The 16,966-nt window shown below is 41.2% G+C and overlaps 1 protein-coding gene across 1 annotated transcript in view; it reads right to left on the reverse strand.

Moving 5' to 3' along the window:
• The window catches only part of LOC109908436 (basic leucine zipper and W2 domain-containing protein 2-like), a 17,745-nt gene extending 878 nt beyond the window's left edge, over positions 1-16,867 (reverse strand). Inside the window, exons 1-11 of the mRNA XM_020507071.2 lie at positions 16,785-16,867; positions 10,100-10,170; positions 8,384-8,560; positions 5,203-5,306; positions 3,732-3,797; positions 3,421-3,556; positions 3,225-3,334; positions 2,792-2,962; positions 2,450-2,596; positions 2,146-2,284; positions 138-260 (exon numbers count right to left, since the gene is read on the reverse strand). Of these exons, the coding sequence (XP_020362660.2) occupies positions 138-260; positions 2,146-2,284; positions 2,450-2,596; positions 2,792-2,962; positions 3,225-3,334; positions 3,421-3,556; positions 3,732-3,797; positions 5,203-5,306; positions 8,384-8,560; positions 10,100-10,163 (1,237 nt within the window). The 5' untranslated portion in view covers positions 10,164-10,170; positions 16,785-16,867. The remainder of the gene's footprint in view (positions 1-137; positions 261-2,145; positions 2,285-2,449; positions 2,597-2,791; positions 2,963-3,224; positions 3,335-3,420; positions 3,557-3,731; positions 3,798-5,202; positions 5,307-8,383; positions 8,561-10,099; positions 10,171-16,784) is intronic.
• Positions 16,868-16,966: the final 99 nt, after the last annotated feature.

The raw sequence follows: 16,966 nt of genomic DNA on the forward strand, positions 1-16,966 counted from the left end.
GAAGTCTATTGAATGTTAATAGTCCAGTTTCATTGATTCAACAATAATTTTCTGAAAATGCAATGGTTTTCTATTCAGTTATTGATTAGGTTACCCGTAACTGTAACCATTAACCTGTATTTAAATGTAAACGTTACCTTCTTCTGCATTTTGCAGCCACTCAACAAACTTCTTCATCTGCTCGACAAAGACACCTTTCCCTTTGGTGGTGTGAGTGTCTTTGTACCACCTCAGAATGGCCTCCTCACTCAAAACGTCAGCTGGGTGGAGAGAGGAGAGAGAACAGGCACAATGAGCATAGCATCACAAGGAGAAGTTACAGTGTATAAAGTATAAGTATTCAGACCCTTTACTCAGTACTTTGTTGAAGCACTTTCGGCAGCTATTACAGCCTTGAGTCTTCGGTATGATGCTACAATCTTGGCACACCTATATTGGGAGTTTCTCCTATTCTTCTCTACAGATCCTCTCAAGCTCTGTCAGGTTGGATGGGGAGTGTTGCTGCACAGGAATTTTCAAGTCTCTACCGAGATGTTAGATTGGGTTCAAGACCGGACTCTGGCTGGGACACAAGGACATTCAGAGACTTGTCCCAAAGCTACTCCTGCGTTGTCTTGGCTGTGTGCTTAGGGTCGATGTCCTGAAGGAAGGTGAACCTTCGCCCCAGCCTGAGGTCCTGAGCGCTCTGAAGCAGTTTTTCATCAAGGATCTCTGTACTTTGCCGATCCTGACTGGTCTCCCAGTCCCTGCCGCTGAAAACATCCCCACAGCATGATGCCTCCACCACCATGCTTTACCGTAGGGATGGTTCCAGGTTTCCTCCAGACACTTGGCTTTCAGGCCAAAGAATTGAATGTTGGTTTCATCAGACCAGAGAATCTTGTTTCAAACTCCAAGCGGGCTGTCATGTGCCTTTTACGGAGGGTTGCTTCCGCCTGGCCACTTAATCATAAAGTCCTGATTGGTGGAGTACCGCAGAGATGGGAGAATCTTCCAGAAGGACAATCATCTCCACAGAGGAACTCTAGAGCTCTGCCAGAGTGACCATTGAGTTCTTAGTCACCTCCCTGACCAAGGCCCTTCTCCCCCAATTGCTCAGTTTGGCCAGGCGGCCAGCTCTAGGAAGAGTCTTGTTGGTTCCAAACTTCTTCCATTAAAGAATGGAGGCCACTGTGTTCTTGGGGACCATCAAAGCCGCAAAATGTTACCCATCCCGGGGCAGCAGCGTAGCCTAGTGGTTAGAGCGTTGGACTAGGAAACGGAAGGTTGCAAGTTCAAACCCCTGACCTGACAAGGTACAAAATCTGTCATTCTACCCTTGAACAGGCAGTTAACCCACTGTTCCTAGGTCGTCATTGAAAATAAGAATTTGTTCTTAACTGACTTGCCTAGTTAAATAAAGGTAAAATATATTTTTTTAAATCCCCAGAATTGTGCCGACACTCCTGTTGAAGCTCTACGAACACTTCATGGCTTGGTTTTTACTCTGACATGTTAACTGTGGGACCTTATATAGACAGGTGTGTGCCTTTCCAAATCATGTCCAATCAATTGAATTTACCACAGGTGGACTCCAATCAAGTAGTAGAAACATCTCAAGGATGATTAATAGAAACACACCTGAACTCAATTTCAAGTCTCATAGCAAAGGGTCTGAATACTTATGTAAATACATTTTTAAAAATGTTTTCTACATTTGCAAAAATGTCTAAAAACCTGTTTTCACTTTGTCATTATGGGATATTGTGTGTAGATTGATGAACAAAATCCATTTAATCCATTTTAGAATAAGAGTGTAACGTAACAAAATCCATTTTAGAATAAGAGTGTAACGTAACAAAATCCATTTTAGAATAAGAGTGTAACGTAACAAAATCCATTTAATCCATTTTAGAATAAGAGTGTAACGTAACAAAATCCATTTAATCCATTTTAGAATAAGAGTGTAACGTACCAAAATCCATTTTAGAATAAGAGTGTAACGTAACAAAATCCGAATGCACTCTGATATTGAAATTTCAGTTTACTTCCTAAATTGAAATGCAATTGACTGCAACCTGACTACTAAGACAAATGAAAGAGAGACCCTTTCTTTTTCTACAGAGAAATTGTGTGAAACAGTGTTCTGTATAAGATAATACTGACCTTTGTAGAAGAGCACCACTATCTTGGAGAAGGACTTCATGAAGTGGATATTGTCATAGCAGTACTCTTGGATCCTCAGTAGCAGCACCAGCTCTGACTGGCCCTGGGTGCTGAACGCTGCTAGCAGGGGGGCATAATGCTGGAGGGGAGACGATACACACCCCATAAACAAAGTCATTCATTCCTGGTTGATGTCAGTGTTCGAGGTGTTTGAGAGCCTCCAGTGACCAGCTCTCATGTTGTTATAGAGTGGTTAGGTTAGGAGTGATTTATGTTATTAATGGCTAATGTTTTGATAACATACTTTAAGGTGTTTGAGGGCTTGCTCGGTGACCAACTCCTCCTTCTTGTTCCACTCCACAGCATTCATGAGAATGTTCCACAGCAGACCAATCACAGCTTGCTCCTGGAGAGCACTCCTCTTCATCTCCTCCTTCACATACACCACCATCTAGAACCACAGAATAATAACTCTTCACTGTCCATTATCTTGTGGAGAATGGAATGTATTATTTTTGCTTATATAACCCAACCCAGAGATAAACACACTCCAATGAGTGGTTGGAAACACAGGGTGGGGCGCAATGCAGCTATATTGATGCTTGTTCAAGAGTACAACGGCAGGACATGGCATCTGGTACTGTACCTCTCGTATGGGGCAGTCCTGAGAGAGGCGCTCCTGCAGTTCTTTCTGCAGCTCCTTGCGTGTTCCCTGAGACTGCTGCACACGCATAAAGTCTGACAGTTCCTTTAGCCCCGACTCATTGAAGTACTTGGAGAAATGCTCCACGTTCTGCTTGCTGGCAGGAAACAGCTCCTAGAGAAACAACAAGTCGAGGCTCAAACAACTTCCATTGATCTTCAACCCTAAAAATTGACACAACAGCTCCCTCTTGTGGCTGAAATAGAATAGGAGCACAATAAAATAGTCTCTCTAACCTCTAGTCAAGTGGTTCCCAACCTTTTCCATTTCGGGGACTACCAAATCACTGTCAAACGCTCTTGAGGACCACCAAGTCTTTTTTTAACATCAGGTTGGAAATTACTGCTCTAGGCTAACTGCCTAAAGGGTTTCTTACCAGGAGTTTCTTATCCAGGTTAGCCTTCCTCAGGGCTGAGGTGACTGCATTGGCATCTTTCTCAGATATCCATGCCTTGAACAGTTTCACCGCAAAGGACGCAGAGATACCTGCAAGATACCAAGAATAAGAGAACAACTTGGAAGAAGCTATAAATATATGCCTCAAGAAATCAAACCCCCCTACACACACTCACCTTCCTTGACAACATTGTCGCTGAAGAGGCTGGTGAGGATGGGCGGGGGCAGAGTGCCATTAGCCAATAGGATACCAGTCAACATAGCCAGTTTGGTTTGCTCTGATTCACTGAATGCCTTCAGGAACAGCAAAAGCTACACACGATAAAATCAATTAATCAATCAAGACAATTTTGTAAACTAAAGAAAATAGATACAAAATGCCTAAACACCTGAAGATATGACATCACCAGAAGTACTTAGGAGAATGAAAAACTGAAGTAGATCAGTTAGGGACTTCACATGAGAGTATTTCCTATGAATAGTTTACCTTTTTGATTTCCTCCTCAAAGGCATTCTGCAGGTACTTGTACCTCCTGATAAGCTTGTTAAAAACCTAGAGAAACACAAAGATGCACAGAGGGACATGAGATTCAGCCACAGACAGAGGGCTGGGAGGGAGACAGCGAGAGAGAGCGAGACAGCGAGAGGACAGCAACACAACTAGACCCAACCAAATCATGAGAAAACAAAAAGATAATTACTTGACACATTGGAAAGAATTAACAAAAAGACAGAGCAAACTAGAATGATATTTGGCCCTAAACAGAGTACACAGTGGCAGAATACCTGACCACCGTGACTGACCCAAACTTAAGGAAAACGTTGACTATGTACAGACTCTGGGAGCATAGCCTTGCTATTGAGAAAGGCCACAGTAGGCAGACATGGCTCTCAAGAGAAGACAGGCTGTGCACACTGCCTACAAAATGAGGTGGAAACTGAGCTGCACTTCCTAACCTCCTGCCAAATGTATGACCGTAGAGACACATTTCACTCAGATTACACAGATCCACAAAGAATTAGAAAACAAGCCCAATTTTGATAAATTCCCATTTCGAAAAGGTGAAATACCAGTGTGCCATCACAGCAGCAAGATTTGCGACCTGTTGCCACAAGAAAAGGGCAACCAGTGAAGAACAAACACCACTGTAAATACAACCCATATTTATGTTCATTTATTCACTTTTGTACTTTAACTATTTGCACATTGTTACAACACTGCATATAGTCATAATATGACATTTGAGATGTCTTTATTATTTTGGAACTTCTGTGAGCGTAATGTTTACTGTACATTATTATTCATTTCACCTTTGTTTATCTACTTCACTTGCTTTGGTAATGTTAACATGTTTCCCATGCTAATAAAGCCCTTGAAAAGAAAGAGAAAGAGAGAGACGGCGAGAGAGACGGCCAGAAAGAGAGACGGCGGGCGGGCGAGAGACGGCGAGAGAGAGAAACGGCAAGAGAGAGAGAGACGGCCAGAGAGAGAGAGACGGCCAGAGAGAGAGAGACGGCCAGAGAGAGAGAGACGGCCAGAGAGAGAGAGACGGCCAGAGAGAGAGAGACGGCCAGAGAGAGAGACGGCCAGAGAGAGAGACGGCCAGAGAGCAAAAGAAAGATAGACAAGCAGGAGTGAGTGAGTTTAATGGAGAAGGATTATATTAAAAGGATATCATGGTGGAGTGTTGACAAACTGGATACTCCCAGGGGTTTGGTGGGTATTAGCAGGTCTAATACCACTTTACTGCAGGTGTCTCAAGCCCAAAATCCCCTCCACCCCCAGGCCTTGGGAGGAAATGTTGGCTAATGTTTGAGGATGTGACAAAGTCAATGGTGAGACAGAGAGTGTGTGTGTGTGTGTGCGCATTCATTCATTAATGTGTGTCCGTCTGTGTGTGTGTGTGTGTGTGTGTGTGTGTGTGTGTGTGTGTGTGTGTGTGCGCGTGCGTACCAACCTGAGCATAGCGGCGGAGGTTAGCATGGTTCTCCTCGGTGGTAAACACACAATGTTCCGTCACCTTGGCCTTGTCCCCCTCATCAATACGCGTACCACCGGGAGCTGAGAGACAAAAGGGGAAAGCCAACAGGGTTAAAGGTTAAATCCTGTTTAAATCTGACTAAAACATCATGTATGTATAACATGTCTGTCATCTAGTTGTAAATGGATGGCTCTTGATGCAGCCTGATCCAATGTTTTAATCCGTTCTTGTTTGAGGATACAGTATATGAGGGCTTAGACTCCAAACTAGAGGTCGACCGATTAATCGGAATGGACGATTAATTAGGGCCGATTTCAAGTTTTCATAGCAATCGAAATCAGTATTTTTGGACACCGATTTGGCCGTTTTTTTTTTTTTACACCTTTATTTAACTAGGCAAGTCAGTTAAGAACACATTCTTATTTTCAATGACGTCCTAGGAACAGTGTCTTGCCTTGTTCAGGGGCAGAACGACAGATTTTTACCTTGTCAGCTCCGGGATTCAATCTTGCAACCTTACAGTTAACTAAAGCTAGTCCAACGCTCTAACCACCTGCTTCACATTGAACTCCACGAGGAACCTACCTGTTACGCGAATGCAGAAAGAAGCCAAGGTAAGTTGCTAGCTAGCATTAAACTTATCTTATAAAAAACAATCAAACAATCATAATCACTAGTTAACTACACATGGTTGATGATATTACTAGTTTATCTAGCGTGTCCTGCGTTGCATATAATCGATGCGGTACGCATTTGCGGAAAAAGGACTGTCGTTGCTCCAACGTGTACTTAACCATAAACATCAATGCTTTTCTTAAAATCAATACACAGAAGTATATATTTTTTAATCCAGGTTAGCAGACAATATTAACCAGGTGAAATTGTGTCACTTCTCTTGTGTTTATTGCACGCAGAGTCAGGGTATATGCAATAATAATAAACGTTTTGTTTTCAAAATGATAGTTTCCGGATTCGACCATATTAATGACCAAAGGCTCGTATTTCTGTGTGTTATTATATTATAATTAAGTCTATGATTTGATAGAGCAGTCTGACTGAGCGCTGGTAGGCAGCAGCAGGCTCGTAAGCATTAATTCAAACAGCACTTCTGTGCGTTTTGCCAGCAGCTCTTCGCTCTGCTTCAAGCATTGCGCTGTTTATGACTTCCAGCCTATCAACTCCCGAGATTAGGCTGGTGTAACCGATGGGGTGTGCGCTAATTGCGTTTCAAATGTCACTCGCTCTGAGACTTGATCTGCAAGGGTAACGCTGCTTCGAGGGTGGCTGTTGTTGATGTGTTCCTGGTTCGAGCCCAGGTAGGAGCGAGGAGAGGGACGGAAGCTATACTGTTACACTGGCAATACTAAAGTGCCTATAAGAACATCCAATAGTCAAAGGTATATGGAATACAAATGTTAGAGAGAGAAATAGTCCTATAAATACTATATTAACTACAACCTAAAACCTCTTACCTTGAAATATTGAAGTCTCATGTTAAAAGGAACCACCAACTTTCATATGTTCTCATGTTCTGAGCAAGGAACTTAAACGTTAGCTTTTTTACATGGCACATATTGCACTTTTACTTTCTTCTCCAAAACTTTGTTTTTGCATTATTTAAACCAAATTGAACATGTTTCATGATTTATTTGAGGCTGAATTGATTTTTATTGATTATATTAAAAGTTAAAATAAGTGTTCATTCAGTATTGTTGTAATTGTCATTATTACAAATAAATAAAATAATAAATAAAATTTTAAAAAAAAATCATCCGAATAATCGGCATTGGCTTTTTTTTGGGAGTCCTCCAATAATCGGTATCGGCATTGAAAAAAATCATAATCGGTCGACCTCTAGTCCAAACTGAAACCTGTATCTAATGCTTTAACAATCGTTGTTGACATTGAATCCATTTTTAAGGACTGTTGTGGATTAACAATACAATCAAACTAAACTGTTTTGTGTGCGTCTGAATTTCCTGCATTTGTTGCCTTCACGAGTGCATGTGTGTGAAGTGTGAACTAGGAGCTAATCCTCCATGCTAAACTTAAGGCTAATCTGGTTCCCTGAGAGGATGCTTTATTTTGGTGGATTACCAGGTACAGCTGTAGGATCTTAATCTGATCACTCCTTTTGCTGAGAATTTTTCTTCATCGCAGGAAATGCAGATGAGCTTTGTGATTAATTTATTGAAAACCCACACTAACACAGTTATATTAAGTGTTCCACTTTTCTTGTAGCCTCTTTTGGCCAGCTAATAGCCTTAGAACCGATCAAGCAACATTACCGATCAAGCAAAAAACGGTCAAATCCTGTTGCTGCAGGATTATTTAGCTGTTACGAAATAAATCAAATTAAGAGCCTACATCTGTATCCCTGGTCTCCCTCTGTGCTGCTCGGTCTCTCCCTGCCAGGGTCTTATTATAGGACTATAGGACCAGGGTAAACCTGTTATCTCTAATGGGGATTGACATGCAGAGACTGACACAGGCCTGGCAGAGAGTCCTGCGTGTGTTTGCATGAGTGTGTGCACGTGTGTATGAGCTGGATAGAGACAGACAGCAACTAATTCTACACAGATTAAACATGTCAGGATGTGAATGAGCGTGTGTGAATGTGTGTGTGCAAGAAAGATAGTGTGTATTTAGACATGAATTACATTTCTAAAGCCTAGTACAGAGTGTACAATTTTCCTTTCCTGCCTTATGTTCTAACAAAGTTCTCCTTTCTGATTCAGCGATATGGTACCCACTAGGGTTCATGCTGGTGCCTGCAGTCTACTGAAGAACAGTCTCTCCCGGATGTCTTTGATAATAGGAAATTACCCTGATAATCTGACAAAGCCAGCTGTGATCTGTTTGTAAATTTGTCCTTGCCTGAATGGACAGCCCGGTTACTGCGATCAGCTGGTCATGGATGGACACTGGGGGACAGTAACACTGTGCACAGTACTGAAACAAAGGACCACGATGTTCCACCACTGAGCTGACACCGTGCAGATAACCATAACACTGTAGCTACCTTAATATAACACCTAGCAACATCATCAAGCGGTGCAGACCTCTTAATGGCTAAGAAGGTGGACTGACAGTCCTGGGACCTGGGTTTGAGTCCCGGTTGCGCTGCCTGCTAAATTCACTACACTCCTCCACTCACCGAGCATGCTCCCCGCGATGAGGATGTCGAAGAGGGTGTCGGCATAGCGACGGTAGTCGAGTCGGGAACCGGTAACGTCCAAGAACTTAGCTACAGCATCGAGGTCTCCTCCTGCTTCGTTGAGGCCCAGAACAATTGTGTCTCTGAAAACTGTGGGCTCAAACTTCTCCTTTTCATCTGGGTGGGGAGGGACAAGGCAGAGGAGGACAGTGTTGTACTGTAGGTACACTAATGTCTATAAAACCCTAACACAGATAACATCAGAAAATAAGGTATGGTAAACCATGCATAATATATACCGTATGTCAGGGATCCTCAACTAGAGCTGATGGTCAGGGGACCGGAACACAATAAAAAAATAATTTGTAGATTTCAAATTGACCGTAAGAAGCCCAAACAGATATAATATTTGACTAAATCATGTAAAATCTAGTTTACATTTGAATAAAATCTCTCTATTATGTGTGGGAATACTTTGGAACAAATTTCCAAAATTTAAATAACTTGGAGCAGATTTGCGGGTGTTTTTACAGTCTTTTATGTCCAACAATAAAAAATACTTGCTTCATTTATTTTTGCTCAGACAGCTTGGGGTCCAAATAAAATGGCCCGCGGGCCGCCAGTTGGGAAGCGCTGCCGTATGTATGTTAGTGAATGATCTCTAGGGCTAAAAGTCAATACATATTGTATAGCTACAGCGGTACATTTGGAAGCGTCACAGACAGCTGTTCAGTTCCCCAGTCAATGTGTGATGAAGACAAGGGACACTGCCGTGATGGGACACTAGCTGCTACTTGGCCTGGTGGAGGGTTAGCTTCCCTGATTAATCCTCTGTGTTTTTCACAAAGAACACATTGTCCCAACGATGTCCTCTTCATTAATAGCTCTCTGGGTATCAACACACGGATCAAGAGAATCAACAAGGGGCCTCACGGAGTATGAACGAAATGTTCCTACAACACTACATGTCCTTCTGCTCGGTGAGTAATGTTCATAACGACACCCACTGTACTGGGAGGAAGTTCAGCTATAGCCTGGTCCTAGATCTGTTTGTGATGTCATGTCTGGAAGTTGCCAAAACACCACAAACAGATCTGGGACAAGGCTAGTTCAGCTCTGCCTTGTGTCCTGCCACTGCTGTCAGCAACAGTGACATGCTCCACTCACGCTGAGACTAGGTGTGACTTGGTCACACACCGATGCTGTGACATTCTAGAAACTTCAACATCTTAATGACTGGGAGCCAATCATTGCAGTAGGTGTTGTGTAAGAGGGAATGTCAAGCCACAACAGAGAGATGAAACAGAACCCTAGAAGCGAAGAGTGTTTATAGTTTATTTTTATGTGTGGAGAGGAGAGAGAAGAGGACAGAAGAGGAGAGAAGACAGGAGAAGAGGAGGAACGTAAAAGAGAACCCTGCTATCCCTTTGCTGGTCCCTTACCAAGAAGCAGATCTTAATAGAAGAGATATGAGCTACAAGTGTGCATTGACAATTTGGTTGTCGGTGAGACTTAAAAAATAATCAAGACATTTTACAGTCTCAAAGACTGGTTCAATTATCTGGTATTGCAACTTAACACGGTCTGTTGTCTTGACAACATATTAGTATTGCAATTTAACACCATGCATGTTGTCTTGCCAACATATTGTACGTGGTAAACATTAGGCATTGACATCGCACGTAGACAGCCGTCTGTGGTCGTAACGCAACTCACCCCTTTTCCTGGTCTTGAACCGCTGGCCTGTTAGCACTGGCTTCTGCTGCTTACCGGTATTCATAAAAGTCCTGAGGAAAACACATACAGAAATGGGAAATGAGCAGACCATATACAACATGGTGAACACACAACACTACCATTCCGTTTAATGACAGAATGTCTTCGTTTCTGTCAACATGCCATATTTAACAGTCCGCAACATCATTTCTAGGCTATATCTTAATAAATATGTTGTACATTTACTATGCTAAAGTTATTTATACATTTGTTAATATGCCCAAAAATGTACTGTGACAGTTTACTAATAGTTGACAAACAAATTCAATAATAGTTAAGCACTTCATTAAATCTCAAACCTTCAGCAAATCTTCAGATGTCAGTTGAAAGCTCTATGCTTACCAGCTGTGATTCCCTCTTAGCAGTGACAGTGAGTTAGAGAAAGAATTCACTTAATGCTCGGTGACTGTCTGAGACTTGTCCGGTCTGTCAACCTTGTGCCCTGTATTATACACCTGTCAAAGGTTTGGACACACCTCATTCAAAGGTTTTTATTTGGACTCTTTTCTACATTTTAGAATAATAGTGAAGACATAAAAACTATGAAATATCACTTATTTTTCAACAGGACAATGACCAAAAACACACCTCCAGGCTGTGTAAGGGCTATTTGACCAAGAAGGAGAGTGATGGTGTGCTGCATCAGATGACCTGGCCTCCACAATCACCCGACGTCAACCCAATTGAGATGGTTTGGGATTAGTTGGACCACAGTGTGAAGGAAAAACAGCCAACAAGTGCTCAGCATATGTGGGAGCTCCGTCAAGACCGTTGGAAAAGCATTCCTCATGAATCTGGTTGAGAGAATGCCAAGAGCTGTCATCAAGGCAAATGACGGCTAATTTTAGTTTTTTGGTTACGACATGATTCCATATAATTTATTTCATAGTTTTGATGTGTTCACTATTATTCTACAATGTAGAAAATAGTAAAAATAAAGGAAAATCCTTGAATGAGTAGGTGTTCTAAAACTTGACAGGTTGTATGCACACTCACACTTGTCCTCGTCCACACAGCACAAGTCTCCCTCTCTCTTATTACAAAAAGGACATGAATGACCACAGGGATACACATGCACGGTTGGTACAAGCTAACCGCATCTGATCCAATGAGAGAGACTAACAATTGGACACCGAAGGGTCTTTGAGTGCACAGTCCTCCTTGGGACAGACGGTGAGACAGGCCAGTACTAGAGGGTCAAAGGGATTAAAGAATCTTATAATCTACTGTACCACACCAAAACATGTTGTCTGGAGGAGATTCCAAAGAGCATACTGTAGTAACCTGGTCCTAGATCCAGATGTTCTTTAGACAACTTCTGACTATGGTTGACATGCCATTAGGGATGTCCCCTACTTAAAAAAATAATAATCTTGGTTGGTCGCCCGGGTTGTCTGTTCTTTCGACCAATCGATTAGTCAAAATGTTTAAACTTGTATTTTAACACACCATATGTTTGAATAAAATCAGCTATATGTAGGCTATTGAGCTTGTCTGATGCTTTAAGCACTGCAATTAAAAATGAAGACAAATTACTAAAGAGGGAGCCAGATATCAATACAGCCTAACCAGAAGAAAAAACCTCTTCCAACCCTCCTCCTCCCGCTGCTGCTGGCCTTCACAGATTCTGCCATTAAGCTCCTGAAGTTGCCGGTATAGGCTACACCAGCGGTCGGCGACCTTTTTCATTTGTAGTGCCAAGTTATCGTACCATTTCTACTAATCTGCGTGCAAGTTATGATACTCATATGCACATTTTCGTGGAACAGTTTCATTACTTTTGAGATATGAAGACTATTATAAATGAAATGTCATGTGGTTAATCAAAATGCCATCTAAATTAAAATGATACAAATCTAGTAATTTCTATTGCCATTACCAATATGTAAAAGTAGTCTACATAAAGCCAACAAATATAAACACTGCAGGCCACAGGTAGAAAATATCCTGATTCCAAATTCTAAAGGCACTCACATCTGAGCTCTCTTTGTTGCAGGTGCATAGTAACAGTTGAATAACATGACTCGCTAGCTAACGTTACGTGTATGATCTTATTATTCGTATCTCAGAGCCATTTACTTTGCTAGTTATAGCCTAATGTTACATAGCTAACCTGGTTGGTTAGCTACCTGCAGATTCATCTGAGAGAGAAGCGCTACCACTGGCAGACGGATTCTGTACGGCACACATGTGTTACGTCGTGATTAGAGGTCGACCGATTATGATTTTTCAACGCAGATACCGATACCGATTATTGGAGGACCAAAAAAGCCAATACAGATTTATGAGGACATTTTTTTTCCACATTGATTTGTAATAATGACAATTACAACAATACTGAATGAACACTTATTTTAACTTAATATAATACATCAAAATATATCATGAAACGTTCAATTTGGTTTAAATAATGCAAAAACAAAGTGTTGGAGAAGTAAAAGTGCAATATGTGCCATGTAAAAAAGCTAACGTTTGAGTTCCTTGCTCAGAACATCAGCCATTAGGCTGATAGGTTTGAAGTCATAAACAGCGCTGTGCTTGCGAAGAGCTGCTGGCAAAATGCTGTTTGAATGAATGCTTACGAGCCTGCTGCTGCCTACCATCACTCAGCCAAACTGCTCTATCAAATCATAGACTTAATTATAACATAATAACACACAGAAATATGAGCCTTTGGTCATTAATATGGTCGAATACAGAAACTATTATTTCGAAAACAAAACATTTATTATTTCAGTGAAATACGGAACCGTTCAGTATTTTATCTAACGGATGAAATCCCTAAGTCAAAATATTCTTGTTATATTGCACAACCTACAATGTTATGTCATAATTACGTGAAATTCTGGAAAATTAGTTCGCAATGAGCCCGGCTGCCCAAACTGCTGCATATACCCTGACTTTGCGTGCAATGAACGCAAGAGAAATTACACAATTTCACCTGGTTAATATTTCCTGCTAACCTGGATTTCTTTTAGCTAAATATGCAGGGTTAAAAATATATACTTCTGTGTATTGATTTTAAGAAAGGCATTGATGTTTATGGTTAGGTACACGTTAGAGGAATGACAGTCCTTTTTCGTGAATGTGCACTGCATCGATTATATGCAACGCAGGACACGCTAGATAAACTAGTAATATCATCAACCACGTGTAGTTATAACTAGTGATAATGATTGATTAAGTTTAATGCTAGCTAGCAACTTACCTTGGCTTCTTACTGCATTCGCGTAACTGGCGGGCTCCTCGTGACGCAGGTGGTTAGAGCATTGGACTAGTTAAACGTAAGGTTGCAAGATTGAATCCCTGAGCTGACAAGGCAAAAATCTGTCGTTCTGCCCCTGAACAAGGCAGTTAACACACTGTTCCTAGGCCGTCATTGAAAATAACTGACTTGCCTAGTTAAATAAAGATTAAATAAAGGTGTAAAAAAAATATATATATATATATATTTTTTTAAATCGGCATCCAAAATGACCGATTGTTATGAAAACTTGAAATCGGCCCTAATTAATCGGCCATTCCGATCATTTACAATGACGGCCTACCGGGGAATTGTGGGTTAACTGCCTTGTTCAGGGGCAGAACGGCAGATTTTTACCTTGTCAGCTCGGGGATTCAATTTAGCAACCTTTCGGTTACTGGCCCAATGCTCTAACTACTAGGATTTCTATATTGTATCATAAAGAGACAATTATGAGGTTTCCACAACACTTACTATTTTTCTGACAGCATATGAAATGTATTTATTAGACTTAGAATGTTGCAGTCAAAATGGCTTCTCATTGGCGTAATAAGGGCGGAAGCAAGGCCCGGCAGTTTAAGTGTTAAGACATTATAAATGCTCATACATGCTTATTATAATCTATAAAGCATTATTTTAGCTGCAGGTGCAAGTGTTACCAACAAATCATATTTGGTGGTTAGGGTTAGTTAGGTTAGAGTGAGCCTCTTGTCTCCCTATAGCTCTGTGCACACTGTGTACTCTGTACCTCTGAGACCTCTAAAAAGCACCTGACAATACCCACAGATTTAGTATTTTTGCCCCCAGGGAGAGCACAGTGAGCTGGGCTAAGCACCGGTAGTCTGCCCTGGGGATGATGGTAGTGATCCCACAGCAATTATCAGTGTAGAAGATGTTGTAAACAGGATTCACCTGATGTTAACCTCCACACAGACCTCTGCTAAGGAGGAGATAGAGTTATGCGTCACCTCTGAGGTAAAATTGTGAAAAGGAGAAGAAAATCTGCCATTTCTGTGATGAGACAATCAATCTGAATAATGTTCCTTTTCACAACCAGATTGTCTGTGAAAAGGCCTATTTCACTGTCTGATCACAAGAAAAGGGGGAAAATCAACCCCCTTTTCACAATATTACTCCTCTGTTCATTTAGGCACCTAGAGCCAAATCTCAGCATAATGGTCGGACACGAGACTCTTCCTCTGTTAGTGGACTTCTTCTGAACTCCATAGACTCCATGACAGAGAACCAGTTTGATGTGGAAGGCTGCACTTGTTTAACATCTCTGACCAGGTTCATAACCACAGCTTTATATGGTCAATCACAACCAGTATTCTCAACAACAACTCCCCTCATGATTTCACATGTCAAGCCATGTGCATTGTCACATACCAGTGCCATGTTACACAGACCCCATCCCCAGCCACCAACACACACAAACACACATACAGCAGGCTGCCTGTCACCAACACGCACAGATGCACAAACACAGGCTTTGTATGTCTGTCCAACTGACATTCAATGCCCAAAATAAATCCAATTCCTGGAAGCAGGCAACAGTGGCCAGAGAATGGTTAAGGGGAGACTCAACAGCCTCGGTGGAGTTCAGTCTGGCTGATAAGAATTACAGAAAGTGTGTGCTCGTACGAGAGGGTGACAACAAAACGTGACTAGTTTCACGTTTCAAGACTACAGTATAAAAGAACGCACCTCTTTTTGTGTGAGCGAAAGAGACTTCACTTCCATGAATGAATGAATGCCTGCGCCCTATCTGGCCATCAGCTCTCATTATAGTGGACAACAATACAGGTGTAGGATCTTAATTTGATCACCTTGTTGCAGGAGAACTTTCCTGCAACACAGGAAATGTAAAACTTGCAGTGTAAAACATATAATTTTCACATTGAAATTTAAAGGCCACGAACAGTCCACATTTCATGGAAAACATGATTTTATGATATTTGGATGAAACCAGATCAAAGTATGATGACCAAAGTATGAGAAATTACTATTGCTTTCACATTGATAAAGTTTGATCATAAAGTTACTGGTCCCCTACCCCATGTCAAACACTTGTATTCAGGAGGCGGAATTATTAAGGGATAGGGTGACATCACCCCAACTCTCATTTTAATACACCAATGGAAACATGATATTCTCTTACCTAATTTAAATATGTACAACCTTGTAACCAATAATGGAGAATTCGTGTTTGCAGAGGGGTGTGATTTATTTAACTAGATCGCAACTCTACTGGTGCCAAATTTGACTGTAGGGTGTCAGCAATTATAAAGAAAGTTTACACTATTAATTTATGACAAAGATACCATACTTATGTCTCCACTTGTATCTGTATCTGGTATTAACAAGTTACTGGCTAGCTAGGTCTTCAGGCAGCATGGAACAAAAGTCCGGGAAGGGTCACTCAACTCTGATGCAGTTGTCATGTCATCACATCCATCAGTGCTGCTGAGAACGCATCACAAGAGATGTATAAATAAATAAAAAATGTTGACATCATTAATGCCTCACTTTCTTTGTCTATCACCAAATTTGCTTTAGATGATTTTACTGCAACACTGCATTTAAGTTTCTTGACATAAAGCTTTTTGAAAAGCCTTAGTCAATGTGAGCTCATTAACTGTCTTTTCAAATTTCCTGGAAGTTAGCCATAAGAAAAAAAAGTAATTTTACATTTACATTTCTATCCCCCAAAATATTATGGGTAACAACTACACACATGTTCATTAATCGTTATCAACATAATAATTCACATTTCCCGTTGCTGCAGGATTATTTTCCTGCTGTAGCAAACTGGCTGAAATGAAGATCCTCTCCTATAGCCGCTAATGCCCTCCAGAGAGTTCAGCGGCAGCGGGTGCTGAGCGGTCACCTCGATCGTTATTCTTGGATCACTGATCATCTGTGCACGCGCTGACAGAACTGCGTGTTATTACAGACTATCGAATTCCAAATATACCCAAATATGCCAGTCTCGTTCTCCAGTTGTCTATTATGTCTTTGGAGGACTGTGGACACTATCATGTCACAAATAATGTTTATAAAGCTTGTTTAAATGATACATAGCTAGTGGCGGTTGGCATCTCCAAAACCGGCCATGCGAGCACGGCGCACCTGTAACCCACCGCACCGTGGGCAGAACCAGCTTGGCAATGGCAATTACAGCTATCCACGTTGTTACTTTAGCCAATGTTAATATATATTTGTCAAAAATGTATTTATATAAATCATTTCTTACGTCAAACAACAAACATTTTAAGAGAACTAGGTCTAAACTTGTCACCAAACCTAGCCAAGCTCATAAAGTTGGACATTTAGGCTTAAATATTACATTTCATAATGTGAAATATTTGAGGGACTTACCTTGCAGTGGATGACTCTACAACAAGTTGAGATGAACGACGACAAGCAAGAACAGTCACTTATCAAAACGGCTTAGATTGGCCAGACACTTGAAATACAGCCGGATTAAACCAAAGACGTCCGTATAGGGGGAATCCAGACAGAATTAAATATACCAAACTATAACATTAACATATAGGATA

The sequence above is a fragment of the Oncorhynchus kisutch genome, linkage group LG17, assembly GCF_002021735.2.
Source record: "Oncorhynchus kisutch isolate 150728-3 linkage group LG17, Okis_V2, whole genome shotgun sequence".
In the NCBI taxonomy this organism is placed as follows: Eukaryota; Metazoa; Chordata; class Actinopteri; order Salmoniformes; family Salmonidae; genus Oncorhynchus; species Oncorhynchus kisutch.